The 14,883-nt window shown below is 47.9% G+C and overlaps 1 protein-coding gene across 5 annotated transcripts in view; it reads right to left on the bottom strand.

Annotated features, from left to right (window-relative positions):
• The window catches only part of Cut (homeobox protein, cut), a 133,505-nt gene extending 118,938 nt beyond the window's left edge, over window positions 1–14,567 (bottom strand). For 3 of the 5 annotated variants that reach the window (XM_076789845.1, XM_076789849.1, XM_076789848.1), the window contains exons 1-2: window positions 14,387–14,566; window positions 8,179–9,056 (exon numbers count right to left, since the gene is read on the bottom strand). In XM_076789845.1, coding sequence (XP_076645960.1) covers window positions 8,179–8,286 — 108 coding nt within the window. In that variant the 5' untranslated portion in view covers window positions 8,287–9,056; window positions 14,387–14,566. Of the gene's footprint in view, window positions 1–8,178; window positions 9,057–14,386 lie in introns of all 5 variants that reach the window. The other 2 variants (XM_076789850.1, XM_076789847.1) reach the window with 2 other exon arrangements.
• Window positions 14,568–14,883: the final 316 nt, after the last annotated feature.

The following is a 14,883-nucleotide window of genomic DNA, read 5'->3' as shown; positions in this document are numbered from 1 at the left end:
GTTCCTCGAACGATATTCGAGGATCGGGGGGTCCGCGTGAGAGAGAGAGAGAGAGAGAGAGACGGAGGGATAAAGAGAAAGAGAGGCGGAACGAGAACAAGAGAGACCGATCTACTCGATTTCCGATGTCTCTCGGCAGAGGACACCGAGGCGACCAGAATCGAGTGAACGAAAACGCATCTCAGAGGGGCGTCATTCCCTCAAATCGAAGTTTATTTAGCCCGGGTTTACGGCTCACTCCGGATTCACTTAAGCTCGAATCGCCGCAGGAATCGCGGCGATGTCGTCCCATGCGATTCGGAATTTTGGATCCGTTCCAAGCGACCTTTGAATAGTCTCCGAAGGCGCGGAACGGCGAGAGGGGCACGGGGCTGAAGGAGGGGGTTAGCGATCGGAGGCCGGCCCACGGAAAAATTTACGACGACAATAAACTTCGTCCACCGTGCGGGGGAACAGGATTATAAAAAAAAACGGAGATAGAGCAAGCGAGCGAGCGAGAGAACGAGAATCAGAAGAAAGGAGAGACCGACGAATTGCGTGGCGAGGGCAGTGCACAATTATCCAAGACGATTTTTGGCCACCGAACACTTTCGCTACCAAATTCAACCCCCGCAGCGATCCAAAACAAAACGTGTGTCTACCACCGTCGATTACTTCTTCGACTCCCTAAAAATCGTCTTTCTCTCATTCAAACAATTTTACATTCTGCAATTTTCTCGATCTCGTCATTCTCGTCGACTGTGATCTATATACACTTGTGAAATAGTAGCATTTTTATAGAGTATCAAAAATTAATAGTATCTGCATTTTATGTTCACCATAGGCGAGTGTTTTCGTAGATTTTGTAGAGTAGAAAAAGAGCAATGAGAATTTGCACAAAGATCTACAGTCTAATCGTGAAAGAATTGATGAGTTTTGAAAAAGAAATTTTCTTCGACTGGCAAAGACGAATATTTATTGTGTGGATGTTAGGTGCGGTAGGTGTTGGTTACAATATTGTGTAATGTGTACGGGGTGAGAAGCGAGGGGATTTTCTCGGAGGAAATTTTTGTGGGCGTTGTGTTGCGCGTGGAGGGAAGGTAAACGAGTAGAACGGTGATAAAGTAGGCGAGCAACAATGCCTCGGCACTCGATTTTCAAACAGGCCGATCCGCTTAATAACGGGCGCCGTGGTGGACCTTCCACCCTTTGCGAACACGGATGGGGGCAAATATTTCGAAACGCGTGGCCGGTGCATCTGTTGCACGTACATGCGCGGCAATTTGCGATTCCTGCGTGAAAATTAACGACACGTAGCCAGTGACCCTCGAGTTTCCACGCTACGGGGAGGTGGAGGAACGCATAAGGGACGGTGTGAGGTAATTAACACTCTGACGTTTGCAGAAAATTTGGAATTTCCTGTAGAATTATGAAAACTGTCTTATAACAGTAAGAAAAGTACAGAAACTGCTGTACAAATTTAATTTAATATTTTTTAAATTAATTGACCATTGGAAAAATTAATGTGGGTGGTGACTAGAGGGTGTTATAGGTTTCCAGGATCGAAGGGATAGTTAGCAGCCGTCCGAAAACGTCTCCAAGGTTCCTCGGTTCCCGATGCTAAGAAGAATTTTCTTTTTATCACTGTGAACGAATGCATAGGTTCTCGGAAACGCTCATTAAGGCCCGCACGAGACTCGCATTTCGTGATGCGTGTATCCCGGTATATTTAGAGTGTGGGTGAATCACTGTTTGGCGGGCGATCTCACCGACTCCGGCAGTTAAACCGCCGATTTCAGAAATAACGGCCCGCGGAAATTAATATCCCGCCTCGGCGGAGCGCGAAACGCCCCTCGAACAATCGAGCTTTCCACCCTGTTTTCTTTCCAATCGAGCGCAATCCGCGGAAAAATAACTCTGCCGATTCGTAAACAGATTCCTTATTATTGGATCACGTGCTCGAAATGTTCCTGTTGTTCGCAACGAACCCGCAAACTCGATTCGATATGCTTCCTTCTGTTTCTTAATTCAATCTCAATCGACCGGTTCAAATTTTACTTCGACATCAACGTGCCATCTCGGAAACTATTTCTTTCTCTACTCTCGGTTATTCCTTGAGACGAGATTCAATTCTTCAGCCAAACATGTTTAATTAAATGCCGTACACAATTGGAATTTACTAAAATTTCAGAAACACATATATTGCTTCTTCCAAGATTTTTGGACGTTGTCTAAAATAGCAAAAATTGCAGAAAGATAATTGCTCCAGATACCACTGTGTAAAATGATTTGACTGAACAATTTAGTTTAACATTTCCTTCGTCCAGATTCCGAGTGTCATGTCAAACGACAGAAGTAAAAATTGACAACACTTGCTTCATGCACCACTGAGTAATAAAATCGTATAATGTTGATACAAAAGAATATTGCCATCTGTTTGAACAAGATGAATTGCACTGGTAAGTCCGTTTCTTTTGTTCGGGCTGTGTGGATTGGTTCAGATGTCGCGGAATAAATAGCGTAAAGCGGGCAGAGCGGTTTAAGATGATTGGTTTAAAAATTGTAGGAAGGTAATTGTTGCGGACGTGAAAACGGGCCAACGAGGGGATCATTGCCGTATTCTACTGACACGAGAAACTGTATCGCGCGGCGTGTCGGCCTCGAAATAGAATATAGAGGCTTATTTCGGATGCGTCGTCTCGTTGGTCTAGTCCAGGGCTGGTCTAGACCTCCGGGGTTCACCCGCTTTACGAGCTGCCGGCAGGCAACGCGACCGCTTAGGTGCTGACTAGAATCGAGCGCAGGTGCACCGAGTCGCGTGTATATTTGCTGTGAGCCCCGCGATCCCTTATTAAAAGGCATTGCGAACCATGTAACGAGTGTCGAACGCTGTTTGGCATTCTTTGAACGGGCAACTTCTTTGCAATTACCTTAATTAGACAAGAACTCGTTTTATCTAGAATCTGTGCCCTCCTTCCACAACTTTTAACTTTTATATTCTTCAACCCATATTCCAATCGTTTCTACTCGCGCCCACTGTTTTCTTTAATATTCGATATTCCCACAAACGGAATGCCTTTTTGTGAAATTGGAAGTGTGAAGGGCAACAAAATTGATGTACACTATTCTATCGTTCCACCAATCAAATTTAATATATCTAGAAAACGTTTTCTACAATTCATCGGAGCGAAGCGTTCTGTGAATTCAGTATTCACGCCATTTTTATTTCGTTTGTTTTATCAAGGAGTACAGTATTCAAGTCTAGACAGTTTGAACTTGTGTATCAGAGATTGGATAAAAAGACTATATTTTATAATTGAATGCAAAGCAAATTTATGCTGACTATGCTATCTAAAAGCACTACAAAGGTGTTCCCGATCTATGAAGACGGGATTCTAAATTGTATACAATGCAGCAGTTGAATCCTTCTCACAAGAAGAAACAGTCTAAATCGTGTGGCTCAATCTTAAGGCTTCATCTTTGCCATTAATTATCTCAATTTATGTAAAGTTTGAAATAGATCTTAACGCACCCTATGTACTGCATCAATCCTCAACAGTTACTCAAAGAGGGTGTTGAAAATCCACGCAGCAAACAATCATCCCTTAAACAAAACGCCACATTTCTACATTCGTCTCTCATTTTACCATGCAATGAGCAAGCTATCGCTAAGAAATATAAAATTACAACTAAGGGATGATCCTTCGAGGACCACAGCTCTCTTTAGCCATCATCCCCCGCTTCAAGGGAGGGAATTGATCATTCCAGCGAAGTTCCTAGGATTTTGTGTATGTTGCGCTTGGAAAAGTGGGGTAAATTGGTGTCGGTGGTTAATTAAATGGGCTATCAGAGCTGGAAAGTCAGCGTCCACGCGGCATGATCGTTCGTCGGTGTCAGAGCGCGCGTGACTCACGTCTCGTTGTTGTTGAACGCGTCTCGGCAAGTGTCGCCGCCGCACGGGGATCTCGGGAACCGCGTCAGGGATTCCCCTACTGGCTGTCGGAGCAAGCTCCTGGAGGGGACCAAGGGGACACGGTGTCGGGAGCAGGAGGGGAACCGAGTCATGGCAAAACTTTTGTCCATTCACGGTCGACACGCTCCTAATTGGGAGTACGCTTCGTGGTCTCGTTCCGCGCGCACGACTGCTCCGCGAAAACGCAACCGGACGTCTTCTCCACGAATTTTCCGAAGGGATCTGCCACCTCCGCCGCTTCCAACCGGCTTGAGACGACCCTCCGACAATCGACACCCGTATCAATTTTTCCAAACGCGACCCTCCCAATCTGCCAAAAAACGTCCAAACCACAATTTCATCTACGGAATCAATTCTGTAACCTTTCTGATCTTTGTGGATCCTACACGCATTGCAAACTAATTTTCTACGGTACCACAATCCTCTATCAGGCGACATAAATAACAATTTTTACAGAATCAACAGTTTGGGTCGAGTAAAAAATATTCCAATCGTGATCTAGTCTACAGAATCACTTTTCTAAAAATCTTTCTATTTTTGCGGACAGTGTAGACAGTTTCAGATCAAGTTTTAGCATTAACATAGTGTTTCCTCTGGTCTAGGATTTTCCTCAACCCTATATTCGCAAGAAATTTGACAGATTTACTGCTTCCAGTGGTCAAATAAATTTCCAAATCACAATCTAGTTTGCAGAATCATTTTTTGAAGTTCTCGGATTTTTGTGGATGTTACAGATATAATTTTAGATGAGTTTGTTACCACTGGAACTGTTATTTGGCATGAATCTATAATTTTTTTCTGGCAGTCTGATTGATGCACAGAGGCGTTTCATGCGATTTCCAGGTGGTTTTGGTATGGATAGATTTGAGAATCGACGACCGATTTCCAGGTAAATGGGATGCGGCCAGGACGTTTCGTTAAAAATCGGGAAACGTCCGTAACCCCGGCTTTCGTCTCGGCGTAACTCAATCTCCGGCGACGGGCACATTTCTGTGCGATTGACGCACGACCGATGAGGAATTCCTTGACGAACCCATCGATCCTGGAATCCGTTAATCGACCCCAGTTTCCAATTTTCCTATATTCTCCCCGCAAACTTGCGAACAATTTTTATTATCCCATCGACAGGAAATATCGAAGAGATCAAAGGCTACTGGCACATTGTTGACTATAAATTACTGCGAGCAGCAATTTTAAATGCCGATTAATATCGAAAAGTAAATAAATTGCTCCCGTGGTTTTTTGTATCTTGTTTTGCAAGCTACCCAGCGAATGCTAATTTGATGCTAATAACACTAATAACAGTAATAGACACTCGCATGAAGTTCGTGCATTTTATATACTGCCCAGCAGGCAGCTTTATAGCATGGAAAATGGTTGTGTTGATTTTTCGTGTATCTAAGAGGACGATGACACTTATGCTCCTCTTTATCTAAACTGAACTAGTAGTGACATTTTCGTTGTAACGCATCCTGTATCTTATCAACGCTTTAGCAATCGTCAATTGTTATCGCGTTGCCTGAACTTCGCAAATTACTTCCTTCTTAGACGGAACACTTAACTGCACTAAACTTTGAAATACTATATTTTACAAGCTTGTTGACTTGCACCACTATATCGAACGCGCAGTCTTAAACACCACATTAAAATTAAACGGAACAGACAGAAATAGATACAGAAATCATAGGCGTGTGTCGTCTTCTACCAAATTAAGAATTCCTAGTCTCAATATTCAGATCGAAACGTAACTAGATAAACAGAGTTGGATACATAATTAATGAGCTCGTCATTTTCTACCAAATCAAGATATACAGTCCCAATTTTCAGAAGGAAATTAAACAAGATTGATTCGTAATTCTTTGGATCACTGACCACCGCTAAATTCAAAATCTGGTTCAAATTTTTACTCAATAGTCAAGCATGTAACTCACAGGTTCGTTTCCTTACTCCACAATACAACTTGTAGACTCAATTTTCGCACCAAAATGAATAAAAATTAGTGGATAATTTATGGGTGTGTAAGCCTCAAATTAAACTTAATAATTCACAGACTCGATGAGCTCTACCGTGTTGAAATTTTTAATCTGAAGATCCTCGCTACTATTAAGCAAAACAGACAAGTGAAATAAAACGGAATAAAACAAAGAACAACCGGGGGACGACTTTAATTGAAAAGTGAGAAGACCTGTCAGTCACGGAACGACAAAAGCCGGCTAACCACCGTTCAGCCCGAAAGTATCGAGTACCGGGCACTTAAGTATCGAGTATTCCACATCCTGCCGGACCTTTGAAGCGTGTCCTGCGTGCGCTCGAATAAAGAAGCCGGGCATCGAGTGTGCAGCAGCGATCCGAGCAGAAGACGATAGATCCCGTGACGAGTTTAGAAGTCATACTGTTTAATCACGAACGGCGGCGTGCACGGAGTCGCGGCGCGGCGTGGCTCGACTTTCGGCGTTTTCACTTTCCTCCGAAACGTGTCAGCGGGTTGTACCGCTTCATCGATCCTCTCGGCGGCTTTCGAGCTTTCCGCGGCGCGATTATGTCCGAGCAAATTATGCCGGGAAAAGGGACGGGGGGAGGGGGGTCCGATAATTATCCCCGCGTTTCAGAAATTCGAGGCGAATATCCGCGCGAAGGTTTCGGGGAGAACACGCGCGCTGAAAATCCGACGACGGAAATTAGCCGCGGGAACCCGCCGTTTCCCGCGGAGTTCCGGGCGTCATTAACCCGGCCGGCCTAATCAATAGACATAATTATGAAACTATGCGGTATTAATAGTCCCGACCCCGGGTCGTAATCCGCTATCGGCGTGCCCGCGCCCGTTATTAAGCGACTATGTTTTATCGAAAACAGCTAGTCGAGCGGAACGATCGCGCGTCCCGCACCGGAAGAACCCGCCGCGTTTTACGGCCACTGTCAAACCGCTCGTTCCCAGGAATCGTCCTCGTTGGTACCGCAAGTTTAATCTATCCGCGATCCTTGACACCTGCTTGACCCCCGAAACAGATTTCGACACAGAACGGAGCACTAGTGACGGAAAAATCGCAGCGGAGCACGAGGAATGTCTGCTCTAACTTTTCCTAACATTTTTAACAGATAGTCGGATTTGTTCAATTCTGAAATGTTGCGGCATTTTTGTACTGCTACTTTGAAGCACGTCTACGAACTGTCTGTCAATTTTCTATACATCAGATTCACTTTTAAAAATTGTCTGTACAAATAACCTCACAGGGTTTGTACAACTTCTGTAATTATGACTGTGACAGCTGTGACGGTGATTTTCGCGTTGGGAATGTACACTAGAGGAGAGCTGACAGCTCTGCTTGTCAACGGGAGGCAAAATTGAAACTCCGTTTCCCACGAATCGTTCTGAGATCTCTTTCAGACTTTTGTACCATCTCTGAACGCCGGAGAATCTTTTAATTAATTTCTTTTAAACGTCACTATCGTACCCTATCTGCTAGCCACAATTTTCGAGTCACCGAGAAACTAAACGAAAGCTCGTGTATCCTCTAAAAAATCATCCCCTATTTTTCCCTGATAACTGAGCACGTTCCCACGCGGAGAATCGACCACGGCCACTGTCTAGAACGGTTGTCAACCACTGTATGTAGGCCACTTTGCCGCAAGTCGGTCGAGCCATCCCCTAAATCGCTGAACTATCCTCCAAACAGCAAGTGTCGGGGAAACTTCGCCACCCTCGCACCCTCGTTGAAACTCGGGGTCGGCCAAGTGGCCGGGAGAACCTGACCAGCAATTACCGACCGAAAGACTCACGGAACCGGGTTCGATCAGCACCGGGATCGCGAGGAACGATCGTCACACGTTCAACCCCCGATACGAGACAAATAATCTTTTACTCGGCCATATGCACATCACGAGAGTCGAGCCCTTTCTCATCGAGGGAAACATAACCAAAAGAACGAACGGTCGAATCGAATATATATAATATCCTCGACACTTGGTTGGATCAGGGCACAATCTCTAAAACCGATCCTCTAAACTTGTGATCCTCACTTCACGGTCACGTCAGGCATCGATCGCACTTCATTTGTTCACGAGACTATGCAACAAATTATGCTCCCCCCCCCCTCCCCGACACGCTCAACGAGGGTGTGCTGGAGTAGGATCGTTGATCTCCTAGCAGCGAAATAGAAACACACTGTTCGCGGACCACACGTAGAAGAGGCATCGTAGCACAGATTTGTCGTTCGTGGATCACTTACCTGTTGCCAGAACTGGGCGAGCAGGTATATGCGCTCCTTCTTGAACAGCCAGTCCATGGACTGCATGGCCTGAATGTCCAGCGAGTTGGCCTCCGCAGAGGCCTGCATGCTGGCCAGTGCCGGCGTGTTCAGGCTCGCTAGAACGGGCTGCTGGAGCACGGATGCGTTGCTGCTGGCTAGCAGATTCGCGTGGTAAACGGCCGGTGCATCCTCCGAACCGGCAGTAGCCGCCAGTAATTGGGCCCCGATCGGCGCTGATGGCCCCTGGAGGCCCAGTGACGAAGCCACTTTGACGGCTTCGAGCTTCTCCGCCGGGCCCAAAACCGATCCCCTTCGTATGCCGGCGCCGCCGACGCCTCCTGGGGCGCACGCCTCGGCCGGCGGGCCCGTCGCTACCGTCTCTTCCTGTTCGTTAGTCCCGGACACTGTCCCGGAACACACTGGACCTGTCGCACCACACACTGGTCCCACGGTCACACAATGTACTCGCACGATGTCCTTGTCGTAGTCGTCGTCGTCGTCGTCGTGTTCACCAGAGTCATTGACGAGCAGTCCAGCTCGAACAACCCGCGCCAGGCGTTCGAATCTCGGTGGTTCAGGCGGCGCGCGTCAGACTGCCCGTGGTTCACGCGACGGCATATCACACCCACACTCGCGGCGGTTCAAACCGACTGCACGCACTGCACGCGGTCACACTTCACTGCCGCCGCCGCCGCTATTTTCCCTCGTCTGCGCCCTCGTCTCCGTCTCCGTCTCGTTCGGTCTCGCCTCGACTCGCCTCGACTCGACTCGCCTCGCCTCACCTCGCCTCGTCTCGGCTGTTCTCGGGAAGAGTGTACGAGACCCGTCCTAGCAGGCTCCTAACCTGAAACTAAGAGCTACCGAACGACCGATGTGATGTCTGGAGGAGGTGCACGAACCCTGGAGGGGATGAGGCGGAGCCAAAGGCCGTCAGAGGGGGTAGGCCGGCCCACTCGACCGCCAATAGCTCGCGATCCCCGATCCCCACCAACGTTCGCGATACTCGCGTTCAGAGGAGAGCGACGCGAGGGTGGGGATAAGCTGCGCGGTGGAGGGAGACGTCGCGGAAAGGACCGGAGGCTGGCTAGGTGGTCCCTACCAGAGCGGATCTCATATTTTCAGCTCCCCGAACGCCCTTTTCTCCAACCCCTGCCGATCGTCGGTTCCCTTCTTCTTCTTTCGTTCCTCTTTTTCTCCCGGCGTCTCCCTTCTCATTGTATCTATGTTTCTTATTTTCACCCTCCCTCCGCGCGCACACATACACCGCTCGCGATATCTCTCTCTCTCTGCCACCCTCCTTCCTCCTCCTCCTCCTCCTCCTCGTGCCGGCCCCCCTCGAGCCCCCCACCCCGCTCAGACACTAACCCTTCGATTGCTCTTTGGTGACTGAGCGGCCTTTGTTCCGAGCGCCGTTACGATTTTCAGACGCGAGCGACGACAACGAGGTGAGATTCAATTTCGAAAGGGTTACCAAACGCGGGGTCCTTTTTCGGGGGACCGGGGAGACCGGCCGGCTACTCCCCACCGTCGCTCTCTCTCTCTCTCTCTCACTTTTTCTCTCTCTCCCCTGTCTTCCATTTTTCCTCTCCGACCGGATCCTTTCGCTGCGAGAGAGTTTCATCTTGTTTTGGTCCCGTCGAGAATCTATGAACCTCGCGATTTTTGTTTGGTCTCGGGGGTGGTTCTCGCAGCGAAAGGATCGATCGCGGATCCAACCCTTCCCCCACCCCCCTCTCCACTCGGGACGCCACAGAAAGCAGCCTCGAGGTGCCGGCGAGTTGTGTAAATAACGAAACTCGATGAAAACGTACACGCGCGAACGCTGCCTTGCTCGCCGAGTCAGCTCCTCGATTGAGTTACTTATTTGTCGAACACGGCCGATCGAATTTCACGCGAGCGGATTTCGAATCGTCGATCCGCGTATTCGATGCTGGGGTGGACGTTATTTCAGACGCTGACCATCCTGACGGATCTGTTATGTCTTCGTCCGTAAGTGCTCTAAAGTTTGTCGAACTAAGTACCCCGAGCTGTCATCTAGAGGCTGTCGCGTAAAACGATCTTGCGGAAGAATGTAAACGATTGTTTAAATACAACGACCATGCGGGAATGTCGATGACAGTTGAAGGATGTCGGGAGAACGGCTCCCGAGTGTCCAGAAAAAATTCGAATTCCGATGGGGGTTTGACGCAGCGTAGAAGTCGACGGGGGTGAAACATGTCGATTCAAGGAAGCCGTGAAAGGCGTGCAGCTTCCGGCGAACGCGTTAATCCGCGTTACCGTGTTAAGCACACTTCGTGACAGTCGAGTTAACCGGTGCCGGGTCCCGGATAATGCAACTTTAATTTCTGCGGCGTTCGCCGGTTACACGGAGTTAATCATCGCCGGTGGATGATAGTCGCTGTTGACGCGGAAACGAAAACAACTGTGTAACTCGATTCACGCCACCAACGTTGCGTACTTGTTGCTGTGGCTTTCTACTCGATCGATTAACCCCCCAGGAAAATCATCGACCGACCAAAAGATTACCTAAGAATCATTCGAATCCCGAAAAATTCAGCTGTCTCAAAAACCACTGCAATTGAAGACGAATACCCTTGCAACACGAAGTAATGAATATACTTCAAGAGATGGGAAAGTTTGAAGAAATAATTAGAAAAAAAATTTATCTCTGCCCGACAGTCTATTGAAAAATTAATTCTGGAAGTTGGATTAGTTTTGCACAGTAAATGTAGATGTTTCGTCCTAGAGTCAGAGAAATTGCATTAACATTACGAATGCCGTGAGAACGTCAATTAGACTAAGATGGCGACCGCGAAGGTTCCGGATCGGAGCACCCTACTGAAAAATTTATTATTTTAAGATCCAGATACATTGATATATTAATTGGATTTACAAGAGCGTCAATTAGACTAACATGAAGATCGCAAATATTACGTGTCAGAATACCGTAGAATGTATGATTTTAAAATCCAGATATATTGATACGTAAATAATTGGTTTGATGACGTTGGCGTCGATTAGAAATTGAGAAAAATTTACGAGGATGGGGCGCCCGTCCATCGAAATGAAGACGTCCGCGTCGACGAAAATTCGTCGCAGCCGCCCACGAAAATACTACGCGGTTGTCGGGTTGTCAGCGTGTGCTATACGATCATCCGATATAACGCGGGGATTAGTTTGTCAACGGGGGCCGGCGTGCGCGTACACGCGCCTGCATCGCCATCGCCAATGCGTCTCCGGAGCATTGTTGTCCGAGGGTTTCGCAACAAGCGTCTTAGGGAGTTACGAAAATTTTCGGTCCGCGGAGAGAGCCTCGGTCCAAGCATAATTCGTCCGACTCGGAGACAATGCGAGAAACGGAACGCCGGGACGGTCGTGAAGAATAACACCTTCCGATTCGATTATACGAAACACGAAGAAAAGACAAACGCCATACGTCAGCGCAAAAGATGACATAAGTGGGCAGAATGCCTGCGGCAGTTGCGCTCTATGAATCTATGAATCTGTCGGGCAGAACGTTAACTGCACGTAGCACCGGTTTCACGATCTACAATTAAATTTTAGTCACTCCGGCCGGGATAAGATAGAACAAGCTCTGAAACATTTACCTGTGCTTTTTCACTCACTCTTCAACGTCTTCCACAATCATCGAAGAGTTACAACGGTTCTCACTACACCGAGAATAACGTCCCAGCGATGCGAACTTTATATCTAACGCACAGTGTCACTGGTTCCTAGAAGCGCGGGAAGGTCTGTATAAACCTCCTAAATCGAAGGGAACTCGATGAGGCATAGAGTCGTTCGTGCGATCGCTCGGAGCATCCCCTAATTCGTTGGATTTCCACGAGATGTTGGAGTCACAGGACACGAGAGACGAAAAGCGAGTTTTCGGGTTACCCAGAAACGGTGTGCCGATTACCGGTGCCTGGACGTTAGAGGAGAACCAGGGACCAGGTAGAACCGTCGAGGATCCGTCGAAACGACGCGGTACCAACGGTGACGGCCCGACTCGTGGAATTTCGCTGGTCGCAGCAGCGGGACTCGCTTTCTTCGAGCGGTCGCACGCTACTCAATATACCGGTCGACGATAAACGCCACCCTCCGTGCCCCCTTCGGGAAGCAACGCGACGCTGTTCGAGGGCGATTGTAACAATATCTTCCGGCGAACGAAGGATGCGCAGCGCTCTAAGTTCAAGAGCCGCGCTCAGGGACATCGCGCGAGGCCGGATTCCTTTTTTTTTTCTCTCTCGCCGGATAAGATAATCACGACACGCGGGGTTGCTGCACGCGACACGGGGGTTCCGAGACCTCCTCGCGGCAGAAAACCAACGGAGGAACACTCTCCTTTCGAGATATTCGTCGGCTCTTCCCTCGGTTCCCTAAATTAGGGGTGGTTTCTTGAGACAATGCCGAGATATGCCCTCCAGACATTGCCCGAACACTTGAGAACCGTAGAAATTTGTTTCGACGTCACTGGAGATTTTGTAATTTTTCTCGAAGAAGAACGGTCGAGGCAGTTTTTTTTTTTTGGAGTAGGGGTGGTTTTTTGGTGATTTGTGACACTTCGAGAAAAGACTTTCCGAAGCACTGATAGTTGTTTTGAAGAATGCGACGTCTCCGTGGCGGCTATGCTTGTAGAGGATGATTTTTTTTCTGATGATGTAACGACACTTTAGACGGCAGGAAACTCTGTTTGGTTTGATAAGAATTTCTTCGTGTAATCACTAGAAAAATATTTTGCGTTGCATGTGGTTGCTGAGACGGATAGAATTTTCTGATGACTGGAAGAACGTATTAAATTGAGAGGATGTTTATAAATCACTGTTGGCTGGTTCCTGGGAAATTGCTGTTCAGAGAATATCTGGATTGTAGAAGTTAGATTTTCTGGATAAATGTTAAAATAATATGAACGAGAACTGTACCTGAGCAACTGACAATTATTTTTAATTGATTCTTTTCGATAGAAGAGTATCAAGAGAAAAATTCAGAAAAGCGATTTTAAACATTTTAGAGGGTCGTTTTCGGTGCACTTCGATCGCTGACAGTCATTTTTGAGAGTCTATTTTCGAAGACCAACTGCGAGGATGCAAATTTTAGGAATAAAAGATTTTTTGAGTTTTTTGAGTAAAATTAAGAGAGGATTTTTAAACGTTCTATTTTCGTGGAGAAAGGGTCCAGAATGTCACTCTCCTATTTTACTATTATGACAACAGATTCGAGTCGATTATGCAAGACACAATTCAGAAAAATATACACATACTAGAAGAACATTCTTTGCAGACTAGACACACTTTTCCTTTCACGGATACTCCAATCCTCACGACAGAGGATCTAACAATTCTAACATGTTCACAAAAAAGCCGATTCTCCAAAACAAATATTTCCAAAAAGTGCAATTGCTGTGAAAGTGAAACAATTTTCCCAAAATTGGTAGAAGAACCAAATTCCACCGACAAGGAAATTTCTCATCAACAAATTCCATATTCTCCACTTGTCGCAGTCGAAAAACAAAAATTTCTCAAAAAAAAAATGATTACGAAGACAGGAATATTCCAAAGACATTGAAGTTTATCGGAACCGATGCTAAGAAGCCAATCCGTCCTCGAATTCGTCCACCATTGAAAAATCGCCTGAGAGTCGATCCGGATCATCAAGACCCCCATAGAATCGCCGATTTCGCTCGTCTTTAGCCATTCCTCTCGATGCCAGGCTCGCAAGAGGCTAGCCAGTCAGCTAGGCGCTATCACTCGGTTCTCGTGTTCACGTCGCGTTCCTTTTTCTTTCTGTGTCTCTTGGTGGCCGAGTTGGTTGACCGGGTCGAGATAGAGCCGGGGCCCGCGACGATCAAGAATCCGTCCGATGGTCACGTTCCAGCCGGCCGCGCGTTTCGGCTTTCAGATAATCCGAGGGCACGGCTGCACGTGCGTGCTTGTCAACTCGCGGCCACCGCAGGAATCATGATCAAAGGGCTTCCTTATCAACTTCCACGTTGTCCCGGCCTGGGACCGCGAGAAACGCCGATCAATTATTCAGAGCTGCTTTCTATGGTATCGGACCCGAGGAGAGGGGTTTTTACGGGGATCGTACGAAAGATCACCGTATATGCGTGTATGTATGTGTGTGTATGTGTGTGTGTGTGTGTGTGTAGGTATGTCGCACAAAAGCACAATAATCACCAGATAATCACCTGTGCACTGGGTCGGCGGGCCCGGACCGTCCGGACACACTTTTCCGGAAACGCGAAACTCGCGGCCGCGCATCAGACAACAGGGGTGGGGAAGATGTACCCTCGGCTAGCTGGGTGCACACGCACCGTTCGCGGCTCCAGTACGTGCACGCAGATCCTACTGGGCCTGTGTTCTGGCCGAGACTAACTCGAACGCTCGGCTCCTGCAGCCCTCGCAGTCATCCCTCCAGCCACGCACTTTTCCACCCTGGCGAAACTATTGTCCCCTCGGGCCGATCATCTGCCCCCTTTCTCCGACGATTCCGCGTGCCGGTTTCGATCCGTTCGGTGCCCACCGATGCTGGCTCGGTTCGGAGATGCGTGTCGCAGACGCAAGAGACCGGGACGCGAGCAAGGAGACAGTTCTCGGGTTAAGAACTGCCGACACTGCGGACAAAAGTTAGCCTGGCCACCGCCAAGGGACGACGGCCGCGCACGCCGTACGGTGGCGCCGCGAC

This window comes from Halictus rubicundus, chromosome 6, assembly GCF_050948215.1.
Source record: "Halictus rubicundus isolate RS-2024b chromosome 6, iyHalRubi1_principal, whole genome shotgun sequence".
NCBI lineage: Eukaryota > Metazoa > Arthropoda > Insecta > Hymenoptera > Halictidae > Halictus > Halictus rubicundus.
Note: the sequence above shows the minus strand (reverse complement) of the source record. Positions and strands in the feature narration are given on the sequence as shown.